We start from the raw sequence: 16,075 nt of genomic DNA, 5'->3' as shown, positions 1-16,075 counted from the left end.
TAAGTGAGAGAGAAAAACTAGGAGGAAAGAAAAGGGCAGAAGACCATAAGGAAAGAAGAGGGATAGAGAGAGAGGAGATTATTGAAGGATGACAGCAAAACCAGAGGGAAGGGGAAAAAACGGAAAGAGGGAGATTCAGGGGTAGCAATTAATTTCTATCAATTAGTCTACAACAGACCCAAAAATGAAGTGAGGAAAACCCCAGTGAACTATGTTGCTATGAAATCTTCAGAAGCATGTTTACAATCTTCAAAGGACTATTCAGAATATTGTTAGCCTTAATGATATGAAAGAGGGAGCACAGGAACAAGAGTAGGCCATTCAGCCCTACGAAACATACACCATTCAATATCATGGCTGATCTTTATCTTACTCCATCTACCTGTCTTGGTTCTGTGCCCCTTAATCCCTTTGTCTAACAAACCTCAGTTGTGAAATTTTCAATTGACCATTGTGAGCCCACAAATTCTTACTCCTTTATCTGTATTTTACTGCCAGCAATGTGGAGTAAGTTATTTTGTAAATGGGATTTTGAATTAAAGTTGTACCTCCCTGTTTTGATTTTGGACAAAGATGCATAATGCAATGGGAGTGCATCCAGTGTGGTTCTGATCAGGTTGTGGGGTCATTGACAATCTGAAGTCCAGTTCCTTTACCTGATGCTGTCTCCTTCTCAATTCTGGCTCTGCTGAGGAACAAATGAAACACAGAAATAAGGTTCATGAAACACGGAATATGTGCGTCCAGCAATCAAAATCACTCAGCGGCAGTATTGCGGCACAGTGCACCAGTGTTCCCGGGGCCAGTGTCACAGGTGGCAGGGCATCAGTTATGCCCAAGTATCATTTGTGCTTCCAATTCAGCCTCGCTATCATGCGGATTCAAACAGACTGGCAAGGAGGGAATATCAGGATGATTCCTTGTTTTCCTTTATAATGCAGCATTGGCTACCTCCAGCCAATCCTCTTAGATATGGACATCGGGACATGTGGAGCCAGAGTGCTTCCTGCCCCCAGGGAATCAGGGTAAGTCTGCTTGGTGCCACTAGAAGCAGTGCTACATGAACAAATTTCTTCCCCAAGCACTTTAACATTTGTATGTCAAGGAAGGAGACTGCCTCAGTAAGGGAGCAGAGGCATTACATCTAGGATTCAGTTGATACAGGATCATGCGTACTGCAGAGCAAAAACTCATTATACATCGATGAACATGCTTAAATGGGACAATTTCTAAGCTTTGAAAATCATAGGAACATAGGAGCATGAGTAGGCCATTCAGCCCATCGAGCCTGCCCCGCCATTCAATACGATCATGGCCAAACATCCACTTCAATGCCTTTTTCCCCACACTATCCCCATATCCCTATGTCATTGGTATTTAGAAATCTGTCAATCTCTGCTTTAAATATACTCAATGACTAAGCTTCCACAGCCTTCTGGGGTAGAGAATTCCAAAGATTCACAACCCTCTGAATAAAGAAATTTCTCCTGATCTCTGTCCTAGTTGGCTTTACCCTTATTTTGAAATTGTGTCCCCTGGTTTTCGACTCCCCAACCAGGGGGAACATCTTAGCTGCATCTATCCTGTCTATCCCTTTAAGTATTTTGTAGGTTTCAATGAGATCACCTCTCATTCTTCGAAACTGTAGAGATTACAGTCCCAGTTTCCCCATCTCTCTTCATAGAACAGTCCCGCTATCACAGGAAAAAGTCTGATGAACATTCGTTGCACTTCCTCTATGGTAATAATATCCTTCTCAAGGTAAAGGGACCAAAACTGCACACTGTACTCCAGGTACCATCTAATCCAGGTTCTATACAATTGAAGCAAGACTTCACTTCTCCTGCACTCAAATCCTCTTGAAATAAAGGCTAACATACGATTAACCTTCTTAATTGCTTGCTGCACCTGCATGTTAGCTTTCAGTGACTTATTGACAGAGACCCAGGTCCCTTTGTACAATTACACTTTATAATCTCTTAACACTTAAGAAATACTCTGCACCTCTATTCCTCCTACCAAAGTGGATAACCTCACTTTTTTCTACATTATATTCCATCTGCCATGTTCTTGCCCTCTCACTAAGTCTGTCCAAATCCCTTTGAAGCCACTTTGTATCTTCCTCACAACATTCATTTCCACATAGTTTTGTGTCATCTGCGAACTTGGAAATATTACATTTGTTCCCCAAATCCAAATCATTGATATATATTGTGAACAGCTGGGGCGCAAGCATTGATCCCTACGGTACCCCACTAGTCACAGCCTGCAAATGCGAGAATGACCCATTTATTCCTACTCTCTGCTTTATGCCTGTTAACCAATCCTTAATCCATGCCAGTATATTACTTCCTATCCCATGTGCTTTAATTTTGCTAACCAACCAACCAACCTCCTGTGGGGGATTTTATCAAAAGCCTTCTGAAAATCCAAGTATACCACGTCCACCAACTCCCCTTTATCAATTCTGTTAGTAACATCCTCAAAAAACTCCAACAGGTTCGTCAAACATGATTTCCCATTCATAAATCCATGTTGACTATGCCCAATCGGTTCATTATTATCCAAGTGTCCATTTATCACATCCTTGAGAATAGATTCTCGCACGTTCCCAACAACTGATGTAAGGCTAACAGGTCTGTAATTCTCTGTTTTCTCTCTCCCTCCCTTTTTAAATAGTGGGGTGACATTTACTACCTTCCAATCTGCAGGAACTGCTCCAGAATCTATAGAATTCTGGAAGATGATCACCAATGCATCCACTATCTCCATAGCTACCTCATTTCAAATGGAGGAAGGTGAAAGGCCTATCTCACCCCCTTAGAATAAATGTTCAGTTTCAAGTTTCAGCTCACCTTTCTCCTGTTGAATGCTGTTGGGAGGAAGATGATAACTCCTGTGCTAATGGGGCTTTGGCTAAATCATCTGGAATATGACTGGTCAGAGCTGTGGGTGTGGGGTGAATGGCATTTTGTTTGATACCTGTACAGTCATTTCAGGGAGCGTTATTGGGGAGCTTGTCCTTTGTTGGTTGTCAGCAATAGAGTCCATGATACTGCAATTGATACATGGTCTGTGGAGGGAGAAGAGCTGATAAACCAAATTACTCTTTTTTTGCCCTATGTCTTCTCATGTACAATCTGCATAAATGAACCATTAGTGAAGGAATTCTTACCACTGATCACAAAGAACTGGTGGAAAACTAGTGATGGCACAGATTAGCAGGGTTCATGGTTGCCTATGAAATTTCCATGAAGACAAACTGGCAGAAAAAAAATCACTCCTTGGCAGTTACAGTGCAGTACTGGTGGGGCCTTGAAGAAGCCCACCTCCCCTTGATCCCTGGTATGAGATATGGGCTATCAAGGTCGGAGTAATCTATTTTTGGTGGGGTCGAGAAGGAAAAGAAAGAGTTTCTTTGGCCAATGAATAATATAATGCTGTGCAAAGGATATTGGATCACAAAGAACACAACCTACCGTTGTTCCAGTAGCTTCTGTGCGGGACTGTGTGAAGCAGCTGCAGAATATCTGTATTTCCGGTCACCATACTGTAGTGTATAGCATCATGACCCAAAGCATCCACAAGGCTGACATTAGCTCCACTTCTGACAAGAACATCCACTGTCTCCACACTGTTATTTTCGCAGGCCAGCATCAAAGCTGTTCTGTGGTTAGGAAAGAAAGCAGAGAATGAGCCCTCTTGTTAACACTGAGAACACCCAACACTAAGGATCTTCCTACCTGGTACCTGAGCTGTCCCCATGGTTGAGGTGTTAACAGCCAAAGGTTTCAGTAGCCCTCTGCTTCACTACTATGTAGGAAATGTCATGGCAGCAGAGTGCACTAATAATCAGCCAACATTCGCTGTCAAAATTCTGACTTTAAGCAGGTCAGGAGGCTGTCAGCGTTTCTAGAACCAGAACTTAGTAATAGCCACTGAGGAGTAGGGAAGAAAGGAGGAGGAGAAAAATATAGTTGTTTAAAATGCACATTTTGTTGTATTGTTTTCCGAGGAGCATCACTTGCCATCACCTTCAACAGAACAGCACATACTGTAGCTGCCTGACTCATCCCTCCTGTCCATATCCGCTTAATTGTTAACCTGGCCACTCAGTGAAAATCATGAGTTCAAGACTTGTGGCACATATTGCAGGCTGACACTTCAGTGCAGTACTGAGGGAGCACCGCACTGTTGAAGGTGTCATCTTTTAAAATGGAATATTAAACTAAGCTCTGCTTAGCCTGTTCAATTGGGGTCTTGTGGCACTCCCCTGCTCTTCTTCGAAATAGTGCCATGGGACCTTTTACATCCACCAAGCAAGCAGATGGGACCACAGTTTAACATCTCATCCAAAAGACAGCACCTCTAACAGTGCAGCACTCCCTCAGTACTGCACTGGAGTGTCAACCTTGATTTTTTTGTGCTCAAGCTCTGGAGACGGACTTGAACCTTGTGGATTCATAGGCAAGAGTACCACCAACTGAGCCACAGCTGACACAAATATAGATTATCTGGTCATTATCCCATTGCTGTTTGTGGGCACTTGCTGTGCACCAATTGGCTGCTTCATTTACTGCTTTAAAAAAGTAAGTACACTTAAAAAAAGGTACTATATTGGTTGTAATGTGCTTCAGGTTATCCAGTGGTCATGAAAGGTATTATATAAGTGCTAATCTTTCTTTTTTTAATTTAAGAGGAGCAGTAAGATATACAGGCCATAATTCTCTAATTAACCATCACCACCAAAATGGATAATTGATCTTTGAGAGATCTTGCAGTGTATTATTTGGCTATTTGTGTTTATTGGCTATTGAGTGCCTCAATTTAAAAATCTTCATCTTCATATTCAAATCCATCCATGGCCTCGCCCCTCGCTATTAAAGGCCTGCTCAGGCTGGGAAAAAGAACCCAACCCGAACCCGACCGAACCACAGCGGACCCAAGCCCGACCCAGCCTGTGTCCCTCCGATTTTTCCCTGAGCCCGACCCGACCATCCCTTTACTTACCATCCGACTCGGAACCTCCACGAAGCTGCAGCGCGTGCGTGATGACATCATAGTGATGTCATTCACTGACTGCACAGACTCAGTCTCATCCCGGACTCCCAGCTCCAGTAAGTTTTTTAATTTCAATACTTACAGGCAGAGCACTTACCGTGTGTGTCCGGCCCGACCTGACCCGACCCAGCCCAACCTGGACTCGGCCCGGCCCGGCCCAACCTGGACTCAGCCCGGCCCGACCCAAGCCCGAAAGCTGGAACCAGATGAGGGGCCCAGCCCGACCCGAACCTGACACATGTCGTTGGGTCCCGTCGGGTTCGAGTCGGGTAGCAGGCTTTTACTCCCTATCTCTGTAACCTTCTCCAGCCCCACAACCCTCCAACAACTCTGCCTTCCTGCAACTCGAGCCTCTTGTGCATCCAGCAGTTTCTTTGCTCCACCATTGGCAGCTGTGCTTTCAGTTGCCTTAGCTCTAAGCTCTGGAATTCTCTTCCTAAATCTCTCTACATCTTTCTCCTGCTCCAAGATGTTTCTTAAAATCCATCTCTATGACCAAGCTTTTGGTCACCTGTCCTATCGTCTCCTAATGTGGCTCGGTGTCAGATTTTGTTGGATGTACTCTCTTCTGAAGCAGCTTAGGAAGTTTTATGACATTAAAGGCACTTTATAAATGCAAGTTCTGCGCAATACAATCATAGCCCATTGGTTGATGTTGAGTGCTTTAGGATGTCCTGATAATGTGATAAGGTGCTTTTAATGCAAATTTTTACTTACTTTCTGCACACCACACTTTACCTCCCTTCTTGTTGATTAGTATTTTCCCAGCCGACGGACACATCTCACCTTCCCTGTTTGTCCCTGCTGTTGACATCTCCTCCTCTTACAATCAGGCACCTGCACATCTCATAGTTGCTCATCTGTGCTGCCAGAATCAGTGGAGTGCAGCCATCCTGCAGCGAGAGAGGGAGAGAGAGGATACTTCACCAACCCAGCACCAAGTCAATTACCAGAACACTATGACTGTGGAGCCCTTTGTTAGACCCACTGGCCTCCCATTCAGTGGTGATAGGTCTTAATCCCAGAAGTCCCTGTCCCTCAGGCCAGCCAGACTCCAGTGGGCTGAGATCTTGCTTAGACAACCTTGTCTACAAAGCTGGGACATTACAATTAGAAGGATTTGAAGCAGAGGAATTCTAAATGTTGCATACTTTTGGCATTTTTCACTCACCTTTTGTAAGTTTATGTTTAGAACTGTAAGACCCAGTCTTGTACTGAGATTCTGTGAAAGATGTGGTCCTTCTGTCACAACAGGAATGGATTGCTCCTTCTTTGAGAGTCCTCCAACCACACAAAGAGTCAGTTATAAAGAGGAGCTGTTTAAATGTCGCCAACACAGGGAGCTTTCAGCCTTGGTTCTTGCAACATTGAGGGATAACTCCTATCAGAATCTTAACTTTGAGACACCAAATAAAGCCAAAAATCTGCTATTCCTGCAGTTCATTCCCAACATAAATATGAGAAGAGCACTCAATAATAGGCCAGAACTCTGTATTGCCAGGTCCCAGCTATCCCTTCAGTTTAGGCGGGCTCCAAACAAGGAGACCAGCATCAGGGTGGTCATAATCAAAATGGGAGCCTTCCGGCCCTGGAATTTCATCATTCCCAGTCTGGGTATCTACTGGCAGGCTGATAGACCCAGGAATGCAGCCAGCGCAGTCAGACCCATGAACATAGCATTGGATCACAGAAGACTTTGTAACTTTTGGAAGTATTTTCTGAGCCATCCCAAATGTTTTCAGGAGGGCTCACAGCTTCCCTCACAACCTAGAACAGATAACTTCCACTGGGAATCCCAGCTTTTCCTGACTGGCAGATGCCCAGGGTACTCCCTTAAACATGAGAAGCTCCCCACCAGAAATACGGACCCTTGACCACTGAACCTACATGCTTGCCAGGATGGGGCCTGGAAATTCCGGGTCCACTCAATCGTGCACTTACATTGGGATACGGGGACATTGGGACACCAATTTATCGAGTCACCAGGTCATCAGAACACCGGGTCACCAATACATTGGGTGGGTAGGTCATCAGGACACTGGTTATTGGGTCACAGGTCATCTGGGCACTGGGACAACAAGTTATCAGGTCATTGAGTCACCAAGCCATTAGGCCACTGGGACATCAGGTCACCAGGTCACCAGGTCATTGGGACACTAGGTCATTGGGTCATCAGGACAAAAGTCTCAAAGGTTATTAGAGCCTCAAGCACATACAAATATGGTCCTCAGATACACACCCATGGTTGTTAAAATAACCAGAACTAACTCTTGCATGATCAGTTATCAATGACATCATGGTATCATTGTTCATAAATCTGATAAATAAGACACCAATCTAAGATAATAACTCCCCTTAATGAGGGAACTTTAAATTCCCAGCTTTCAAATTTGAAAGTCTTTTCATACATTTGGAGACTGGAAATTTGAATTCCTCTCTGCATTATTTAATGCAGCTGTTAACCCAATACTAATAAACAGAAAGAACTAAACCTCATTAGTTCTTTCTGTTTATTAGTATTGGGTTAACAGCTGCATTAAATAATGCAGAGAGGAATTCAAATTTCCAGTCTCCAAATGTATGAAAAGACTTTCAAATTTGAAAGCTGGGAATTTAAAGTTCCCTCATTACAGGGAGTTATTATCTTAGATTCACTCATTCTGGCTTTCAATGAATCCATAGAGGATGGGTAAGAAACATCACTTACATCATCACGGACATTTAAAGGAGACTTGAAATTACACAGTATCTGAACACAGGAAAAACTCCCACTTGTAGCTGTAACAAGAGAGAGGAAAACAAAGAGGATCTTGTAAGCACATAATTACACTTAACATGCTCACAGTGTGAACCTGAACTGAACCACCTGCCCATTAACAATGTGTGTAGATGGCAAAAAGAACTTAACCTGTCTTTTATTACAGATGCTGGAATGAATAGGAAATGAATCTATCCTAATCCTGGTACAAGAGGATTGGTCCAAATCCTGATCCTGGTACAAGTGGACCAGTAGTGGTACAGTAGGATTCAAATCAGCAAAAGTAGTTTGGAGGACAAGTTCATGGATTGCGCTCACGACAGTTTCCTAGAATAATACATTGTGAAACTCACTAGGGAAGAGGTAATTTTAGACCTTTACCTTGTGTAATGAGACAGAGTTAATTGGTAATCTCATAGTAAAGGATGCTCTGGGGAAGAGTGATCATAATATGAAAACATTTCACATTGAGTTGAAAGTGACATACATAAGTTTGAAACTAGAATATTAAACATAAATAAAATCAAATACATAGTTATGAAGGTCAAGTTGGGTAAGGTAGATTAGGAAATTAGATTAAAAGGTATGATGATAGATAAGCAATGGGAAACATTTAAAGAAATATTTCATAATTCTCAATGAATGTACATTCCATTGAGAAATTAAAATTTTCACAGGAAATGGGATCCATCTGTGGCTAACTAAAATGTTTAAGATACTATTATATCAAAAGAAGAAGTTTACAATGTTGCTGAGAAAAAAGTAAGTGTAAGGATTGGGAGAGTTTTAGAAAACTGCAAAGGATAACCAAACAAAGATAGAGGGAGAAAACAGAATGAGAGTAAACGAGCAAGAAATATTAAAACAGATTGTAAGAGCTTCTACAAATATGTAAAAGAGAAGTACCAAGAGTAAACATGGATCCCTTAGAGGCTAAGAAAAGTGAAATTATAATTGGAAATATGGAAATGGCTGAGACATTAACAAATATTTTGTATCTGCCTTCACAGTAGAAGACTCAAATTGCATACCAGAAATAGATCTAATGAGAGTGAGGAACTTAATGTAATTAATATTAGTAACGGAAAGGTACTGGAGAAATTAATGAGACTAAAAGCTGACAACTTAGCTGTGTTAATGGCTAATTATGTTGTTTAAGGTAAACGGCTGAAGGCCATTGTTCAATTAAGGATTTAAAGTGAATATAAAGAGAGCATGCTAGACACGAGAGTTGTTGATGAACAGAAGGCAGAGATATGTAACACTGCATTCTGTGAATAAACTATCAAGAAAAGGATATGTGTCTAGCTTCATTCTTCACCATTTGGCTTGGATCCATTTATCATGATAGCAGAGGATAGTTGCCTAAATGTGAACACTGGAAACTAAAAGTTTCTTTTACAGACAGAAGGTTGTAATCAGAGTTATTTTTGAGAAGAATGGTTGAAACCAGGTGTAAAGTGTCAAGGTATGGTTTCCAGCTGATGTTCTCTGAATCTGAACCTAATGACCAATGGATAAATGAAGTGGATATGTGAACATGGGTTACGTCCTTACCACAGAGAAAACAAGGTATGGCCTTGGCAATGTCCCTTCCTAACAAAAGCAAGATCAGGTGCAAAATATTTTATGAGCTAAAGCCCTGTTAGTTGGACACTGAGAAAGGTTTAGTGCTTCTATTAAGCTTTCTAAGTAAGATGATCCATTAAATGCATACAAGGCATGGTCAGACTTTGATAAATTTAGAAAGTCGGATGGTTCTTCCATAGATGAATAAATCATGGAATTTAACGCACTGTGTAACAGATTGCAGAAATTCTATTTGGAAATTCCTTGTTCGTTGTTCACTTTCAAATTGTTGGATTGTACTAAAGTGTCGCACATGGATAGGCTCCTGGTCTTAACTGGAGTTAGATTCTCAGAGAAACACTCTTTTGGATCATATGTCTGATGCTTTTTTAAAACAAATTGCTGGGAAAGCAGTCATTTCCAGCAGCCTTCATGGCACAAATGGGACACTCGGCAGTGTCACAGAAGATGGAAGACTCGATGGTCATGGCATTTTGAGATATTTTAATATGGGGAGCAGATATCAATACAGCAGAAAATTCGCAGACAAAAGAAACGAGGATGGAGACATTTTTGGCAGATCTGGCAGACGACAGGAATAGAGGAACAATAAGAGATGAATGAACCCCAGGAATACCCGGGGAATTATTAATAGGTGTTGCACCATGTGATTCAAAATATCATTATGCAGTAAATTGTCCAAAATGGAACAACAGGGTTTTCCATCTGAAGGAATTATACTGATCACAAGAAGCTTCAGTCCGATAATGAGTGTGCTAGTTGTGGATTCATTTAATTGCGCTGTGTTGGACAGTGGTTGCACATCCACAGTATGTGGAACAGATTGGTTGAAATATTATTTAGATTCACTCAATAGTGAGGATTGAAGTAAGATCAGGGAATATGAAACTTCTACTTGCTTCAGGTTCAGGGATGACAACACATTAAAGTCACTGAAAAGGGTGGTGATTCCAAGCAGAATAGCTGGAGTAAGCCACTTTATTAGTAGAGATGTGATATCTACAGAGACACATTTGCAGCTGAACAAGCCTTCCATGAAAATGGCACAATTGAAATTGGGCATGGAATATGGAAGTCAGTAGATTTGCAATTTACCCAATCGGGACATTATTGCATCCCTTTAACAAAACCTAGCATCTCGAAGAATGTTAAAATGTTAATGGCATCAGGTGATAGGAATTTGAGAGGAAAAAAAGCAAATTGTCTAAAAGCTACACCAACAATTTGCTCATCCTCTTGTCACAGATTAAAAATGCTACTAAAGGATGCGGGAATGGGTTGAGTTCACAAAGTTTATTGAAGAGATTGGTGAAAAATGTGATATATGCAAAAAAGCTTTCTAACACCATTATGGCCTTTGGTAAGTCTCCCATTAGCATGAGACTTTAATCAAGTCGTAGTTATGGATTTAACGGTGTGGAACAAGGATGGAAACACTTTCACTTTACATTTCATAGATATGGCACGCAGATTCAGTCTTCCTACAGTAATACGTGGTAAAGACAAAAGAGTGATTGTAGATAAGATCATTGAAAAAAAAATGGATTGGCACTGGACTGGGGGCACCGGCTAAATTCCTGACTGCCAATGGGGGAAATTTGCCAATGACAAGTTTAGAGACATGTGCGAAAATATAAATGTAGTGATGAACACCGCAGCTGAAAGTCCTTTCAAAAATAGACTTTGTAAAAGAAATTACATAGTGATTGAGATGCTCCATAAGATCTTAGGTGCCCAACCAAATGGTGTGGGCAGGCCATGTGAAGAATTCACTTCAAATGGTTGAGGGCTCTAGTCTGTATGAGTTGGTCTTTGTGAGGAGTCCCAAAATACCTTCTGTGTGATCAAATTCCTGCCTTAGAAGGGACCACAGTTAATTCCACCATTTTGTTGTGCACCTGAATGCCCTACATGCAGGGAGAAGGGCATTCATCAAGACAGAAATCTCCGAAAATTTGGCGAGACTTACAATATTGCATAAGACTTTATGAACTTTAATCCTGGGGATTTAGTATACTATAAAAAAGAGGGTCAGAAAGAGTCCGGGTAAAGTGATAGGGTGTGATGGGAAGACAGTGATTCTCCAACATGGTATTGGGTCCATTCATCTAGGTTAATAGGGATTGATTATAAACTTGCAGATGCTCTACAATTAGAAGGTGATGAGGTACCCTGTACCTTGCATACTCTTTTGTTTGACAGCTATGAGGAACAGAATATGATAGATAGGGGGTTGGATGACAATAGACAAAGCGATACCAGTGCACAGGATAGGGCTATTTTACCAAAAGGACAACCACCTAAAGCCAGTACTAGGAGTAGCGTAAATACCAGAAGGATCCACTGATTGGAAAGATGCTACCATTGTAGGGAGAGCAGGGAAAGCCACCAGAAAATTCAAACATTGGCTAAACATCGAAGATGTTGGACAAAAGGTAAGATCTATGGACTGGCAAAATGAGGTGAAACGATGGAAAGCAAGAAAACAGTGTGAGTTCCTATAGTGGGTCTGGAAGTGACTCTGGCACCAGGAAACCATCATGTACTCATGACAGATCCTCTGATCATGGGAGGGAGAGGTCCTGCAGCAGTAGTCCAGAAAGAGATAAGAGGACAAGTAGAGGCTGTAGCTTGACTAGGCTATGCAATAGAACAAGGCTACAGAACAGTTTAGGGACAATACAAGAAGTAGAAGCCCTTATGATCAGGAAATAATGATGGCTGCAAACAAATTAGAAGAAAAATTAATGAGAGGCAAAACAGAGTTGGAAAGTTGGAAGGAATTTGGTGTCTATTCTGAAGTGCAAGATAGGGGACAGCCAGCCTTATCACACAGAGGGATATGTATGGAAGAAGTACTCCCTGATGGGATATATAAGGCGAAAGCAAGACTAGTGGATCGCGGTTTCGAAGAGAGACTTGGTGATCAAAATGTCAAGAGTGGACTCCCCTATGGCAGGAAAAGTGATCTTGAAAATGTTCTTAGCTCTTAGAACCACATACATGTGGAAATGTAGGTCAATTGATATAAAAGCCTCATTTTTGCAAGGTGAAAATTTTCAGGTGTTTTTGAAACCACCTAAAGAAGCGAGTGATGTAGAAGGGAAGCTGTGGAAATTAAACAAATGTGATTATGGATTGAAGTGTCGCGAGTATGGTATGTCTGAATTAGGTATGTCTTGCTGAAAGTAGGCTTTATTCAGCTGAAGGCAGATCCAGCAATGTTCTAATGGGCATCACAAAGAGAAACTCGTAGGCATCTTTACGATGCATGTCGATGATTTTCTATGGGGAGGCTCTGCGGAATTTGAGCTATTGGTTATAGATAAATTAAAGGGGGAGTTTAAGATCAGAAGTCGGGCTTCAGGGGCTTTTAAACATATGAGGTTAGAAATTGATCTGAATAGGTCGGGAATAACTTTGAATCAACAATCATATCTAGAATGTATTAATCGGAACCCCATAAATCAGACGAGGTCATCACAGAAAGATGATCTTGCGTCCAAAGAAGAAACAGAGCAGCTAAGAAGCCTGATGGACAATTAAGTTGGTTATGTACTCAAATAAGGCCTTGCCAGTTATGACGTATTGGAGCTTAGTACTATGAAACACACTACAACTGAAGTTCTGAGGGCAGATAAAACATTTAAAGACATGAAATTAGGAGAAATGCATACTCAAGTTTCCAGCATTGGGTGATCCAAAAGACATGAAATTAGTCATTTTTAGTGGCGCTTCTCAATCTTTGAGATGGATATTTGAGTACAGCTGGGTTTATATTTTTGGGAAAAAAATGGAAAGTGTTGACCTTTGCCTTAGGAAGCCAAAAAAAGAGAGTAGTGTCATGCTAGGCCCCCACCTGCCAGGAATGAGGCACATTAATTTTGTCATGAACATTAATTTTAAATTGTGACTGGAGTGAAGAAAGGACTTGTTAAACAGATCAACCATGGCTGGAAAAGATGTTTACATATTAACAGACCGTAACCCACAATGGACCTTGATCACCAAGGATTGTGTGTAAGAGGAGCATTCCAGAGACTGCTAAGGTGATACAATCCAAGACCTGGTCAGACCAGTTAGTCACACAACTAACATGCTTGGCAACCTGGGTTTTTTCTGAATTGTACCAACAGTTTGAACTGGGAGTGTCTGTTTGCTCTTCACCGAGAAGATCGCTCCTGTCTGCTCGCTCACAAGCCTCTGAATCCACTGAAGACACATGAACCCCAACAGCGAACAAGGTTTAAGAAGAATACTGGGCCCTAATGAAAAGCAAGACTAGCGTGAGCGCATCATGTATCCATAGGCATTAACCGAATTAGAGTTTAAGTTTAATCAATTTCAAACTTTTCTTCTTTAAACCTAAGAAAACCTGTTTGTGCTGGTTTCTTTGTCTTATAATTGGAAAGTGGTGAAGAAGGATTCACTAAGGGGGAGTTAAAAATACGATGTATTTAAAATTAAACCCTTTTATGGTAAGACCAGGTGAAGGCTGAGAGGTACCCCTAGACACCCTTGCTCACCTGGTCGTAACAGAAATGTGGGTGCTACTATCCTGGATTTTACCCACAAACAAACAAGAGAAATTGAAGTGAGAAGCCAAATTGTTCCCAATCAAAAAAACAGCAAGATTTCAATACAGGTTTTCTTGTGGTTGTGTGTGCTTGAATACTAACATGTCTACAACTGAAGCTAGTAGCTCCCCAAGCCAGGGTGAAGTAATTTGGGATAGTTAAAAGCACTGTCTATGGAGGAGTTGCAGAAAATGGCTGAGCAGTGTGGGATCACTGGATGTGGCAAGGCTAAGAAGTCTGAACTCCTAAGGCTAGTGGCCAACCATTTTTCTCTTGAATCTGAAGAAGCAGAAACAGGGTTAGAAGCCTATACCTGTACACCGGGTGCACTTGGAGTGCGACCCAGTTTCGGGACCAGCGATTGTAGGGATTGTCCCTAGTTTGCCTGTGGACGGGGTTGACCTGCTCCTTGGTAATGACCTGGCAGGGATGAAGGTGGTAGCCCCCCGAGTAGTGAAAGAAAGAGCGCAGGAGGTCAGAGAAACAGGGCCATGACAGGAGACAGCAGTTTCCCTGAATGTGTAGTGGATCAAGCCATGGTCAAACCAGCTCCCCCAGAGGATTCTGAATTAGCACTGCAGGCAGATGGCCAGGTCTGTCTATCTGAGACTTTCTTTGGATAGTTAGGAGACCGAGGGAATTAATTAAATGGATTTTACCAAGGTGAGGCTCAGCGAGCCGACCCAGTATTGTGAGAGTTAGCATGGGCTGCTCAGTCTGACAGTGAAGCAGAGGGAGTCCCTGATTGCTACTATTTAAAGAATGAGGTACTGATGAGGAAATGGAGTTCTCCTCACAGACCTGAGAGCAAGGAGTGGACAGTAGTTCACCAGTTAGTGGTGCTGCCGAGGTACCGAAGAGACATATTAAGAAGGACCCATGAGACTACAGTGGCTGTACATGCCGGCATACGAAGGACGAAAGCCCGCATAAGACAGCAGTTTGACTGGCCAAAATTCCATAAAGATGTGGTGGAGTACTGCAGGAGTTGCCACATGTGCCAGATTGAGGGGAAACACCAATCTACAGTGAAACCTGCACCCCTAAGTCCTGTACTGGTGTTAGGAGGACCCTCCAGCAGAGGACTGGTGAACTGTAAAGGACTCCCACCGAGAACAAAAGGGGACAGGCAGGCACAAGGCTGGAAAAAGTTTAGAAAGGGAAGGGGAAAAAGTAACCAAGAGGGCAGGTTAAAGGAAATCTGGGAGGAATCCCGTATGAAAACTCTTACTGTCCGGTCAGCCTACCCGAAAAATGTGAAAAATTAGACCCCACATCCTCCTATGTAAATATAGAGTCTAGAAGCACCCCACAGCATTTACAGGAACATGCAGAGACAAAGAATGACCTCTAAAGGCCACAGAAACTGTAAGGATGATGCCTCACTTAGTCAAAGTGCCACAGGGGCGTGCAGTAATGTCTGCACAAATACCTGCAGGCAGGAGTGTCCCAGTGGACAAAGGAGAGATTATCAAAGAATCCTCCCCTGCAGTCAGAAAAAGATAACCACCCATCCCTCTAAAGTCAAAAGCCTTTGCATGACTCAGCAAAGCACTGAAGGAGAGTTCAGGATAGACCCACCCACTACAGATTCTCCTGGGGAAAAAAAATTACTTCAGCAGGAACAAAGACCCTAGGAAGCCATGGAAATGGGCAACTGGAAGAGAAACTTCCCCAAAAAAGAGCCACATGTTTATTGAGATGCCAAAAAAGGGGAGATTTTAATAAGTTTTAGGATTTATGAATGAATGGGAATGAATGAGAGAAATGCATGGTTTTTTTCTTGGTATCTTATATTTTCTCTCAACCCTTTTAATGAAATGCGCCTTTTCTCAAATTGCATTTTATTCTGTTGGGTGTGGAGGTGTCATGCTAGGCCCCCACCTGCCAAAAATGAGGCACATTAATTTTGTCATGAACATTGATTTTTAAACTGTTACTGGAGTGAAGGAAAGACTTGTTAAACAGATTAACCATGGCTGGAAAAGATATTTGCATATTAACAGATGGTGATTGGAAGAACAAAAGACCATTCCCTGACACATTCAACCTACAATAGACCTTGATCACCAGGGATTGTGTGTAAGAG

At 42.1% G+C, this 16,075-nt stretch overlaps 1 protein-coding gene across 1 annotated transcript in view; it reads right to left on the bottom strand.

Annotated features, from left to right (window-relative positions):
* The window catches only part of ankrd24 (ankyrin repeat domain 24), an 80,729-nt gene that overhangs the window by 45,811 nt on the left and 18,843 nt on the right, over positions 1-16,075 (bottom strand). Inside the window, exons 8-11 of the mRNA XM_068015909.1 lie at positions 7,769-7,839; positions 5,848-5,954; positions 3,480-3,667; positions 657-685 (exon numbers count right to left, since the gene is read on the bottom strand). Of these exons, the coding sequence (XP_067872010.1) occupies positions 657-685; positions 3,480-3,667; positions 5,848-5,954; positions 7,769-7,839 (395 nt within the window). The remainder of the gene's footprint in view (positions 1-656; positions 686-3,479; positions 3,668-5,847; positions 5,955-7,768; positions 7,840-16,075) is intronic.

Source organism: Heterodontus francisci, chromosome 36 (genome assembly GCF_036365525.1).
Source record: "Heterodontus francisci isolate sHetFra1 chromosome 36, sHetFra1.hap1, whole genome shotgun sequence".
NCBI classification, from domain to species: Eukaryota; Metazoa; Chordata; class Chondrichthyes; order Heterodontiformes; family Heterodontidae; genus Heterodontus; species Heterodontus francisci.
The sequence above is the reverse complement of the archived record's forward strand: the minus strand, read 5'-3'. Positions and strand labels throughout refer to the sequence as shown.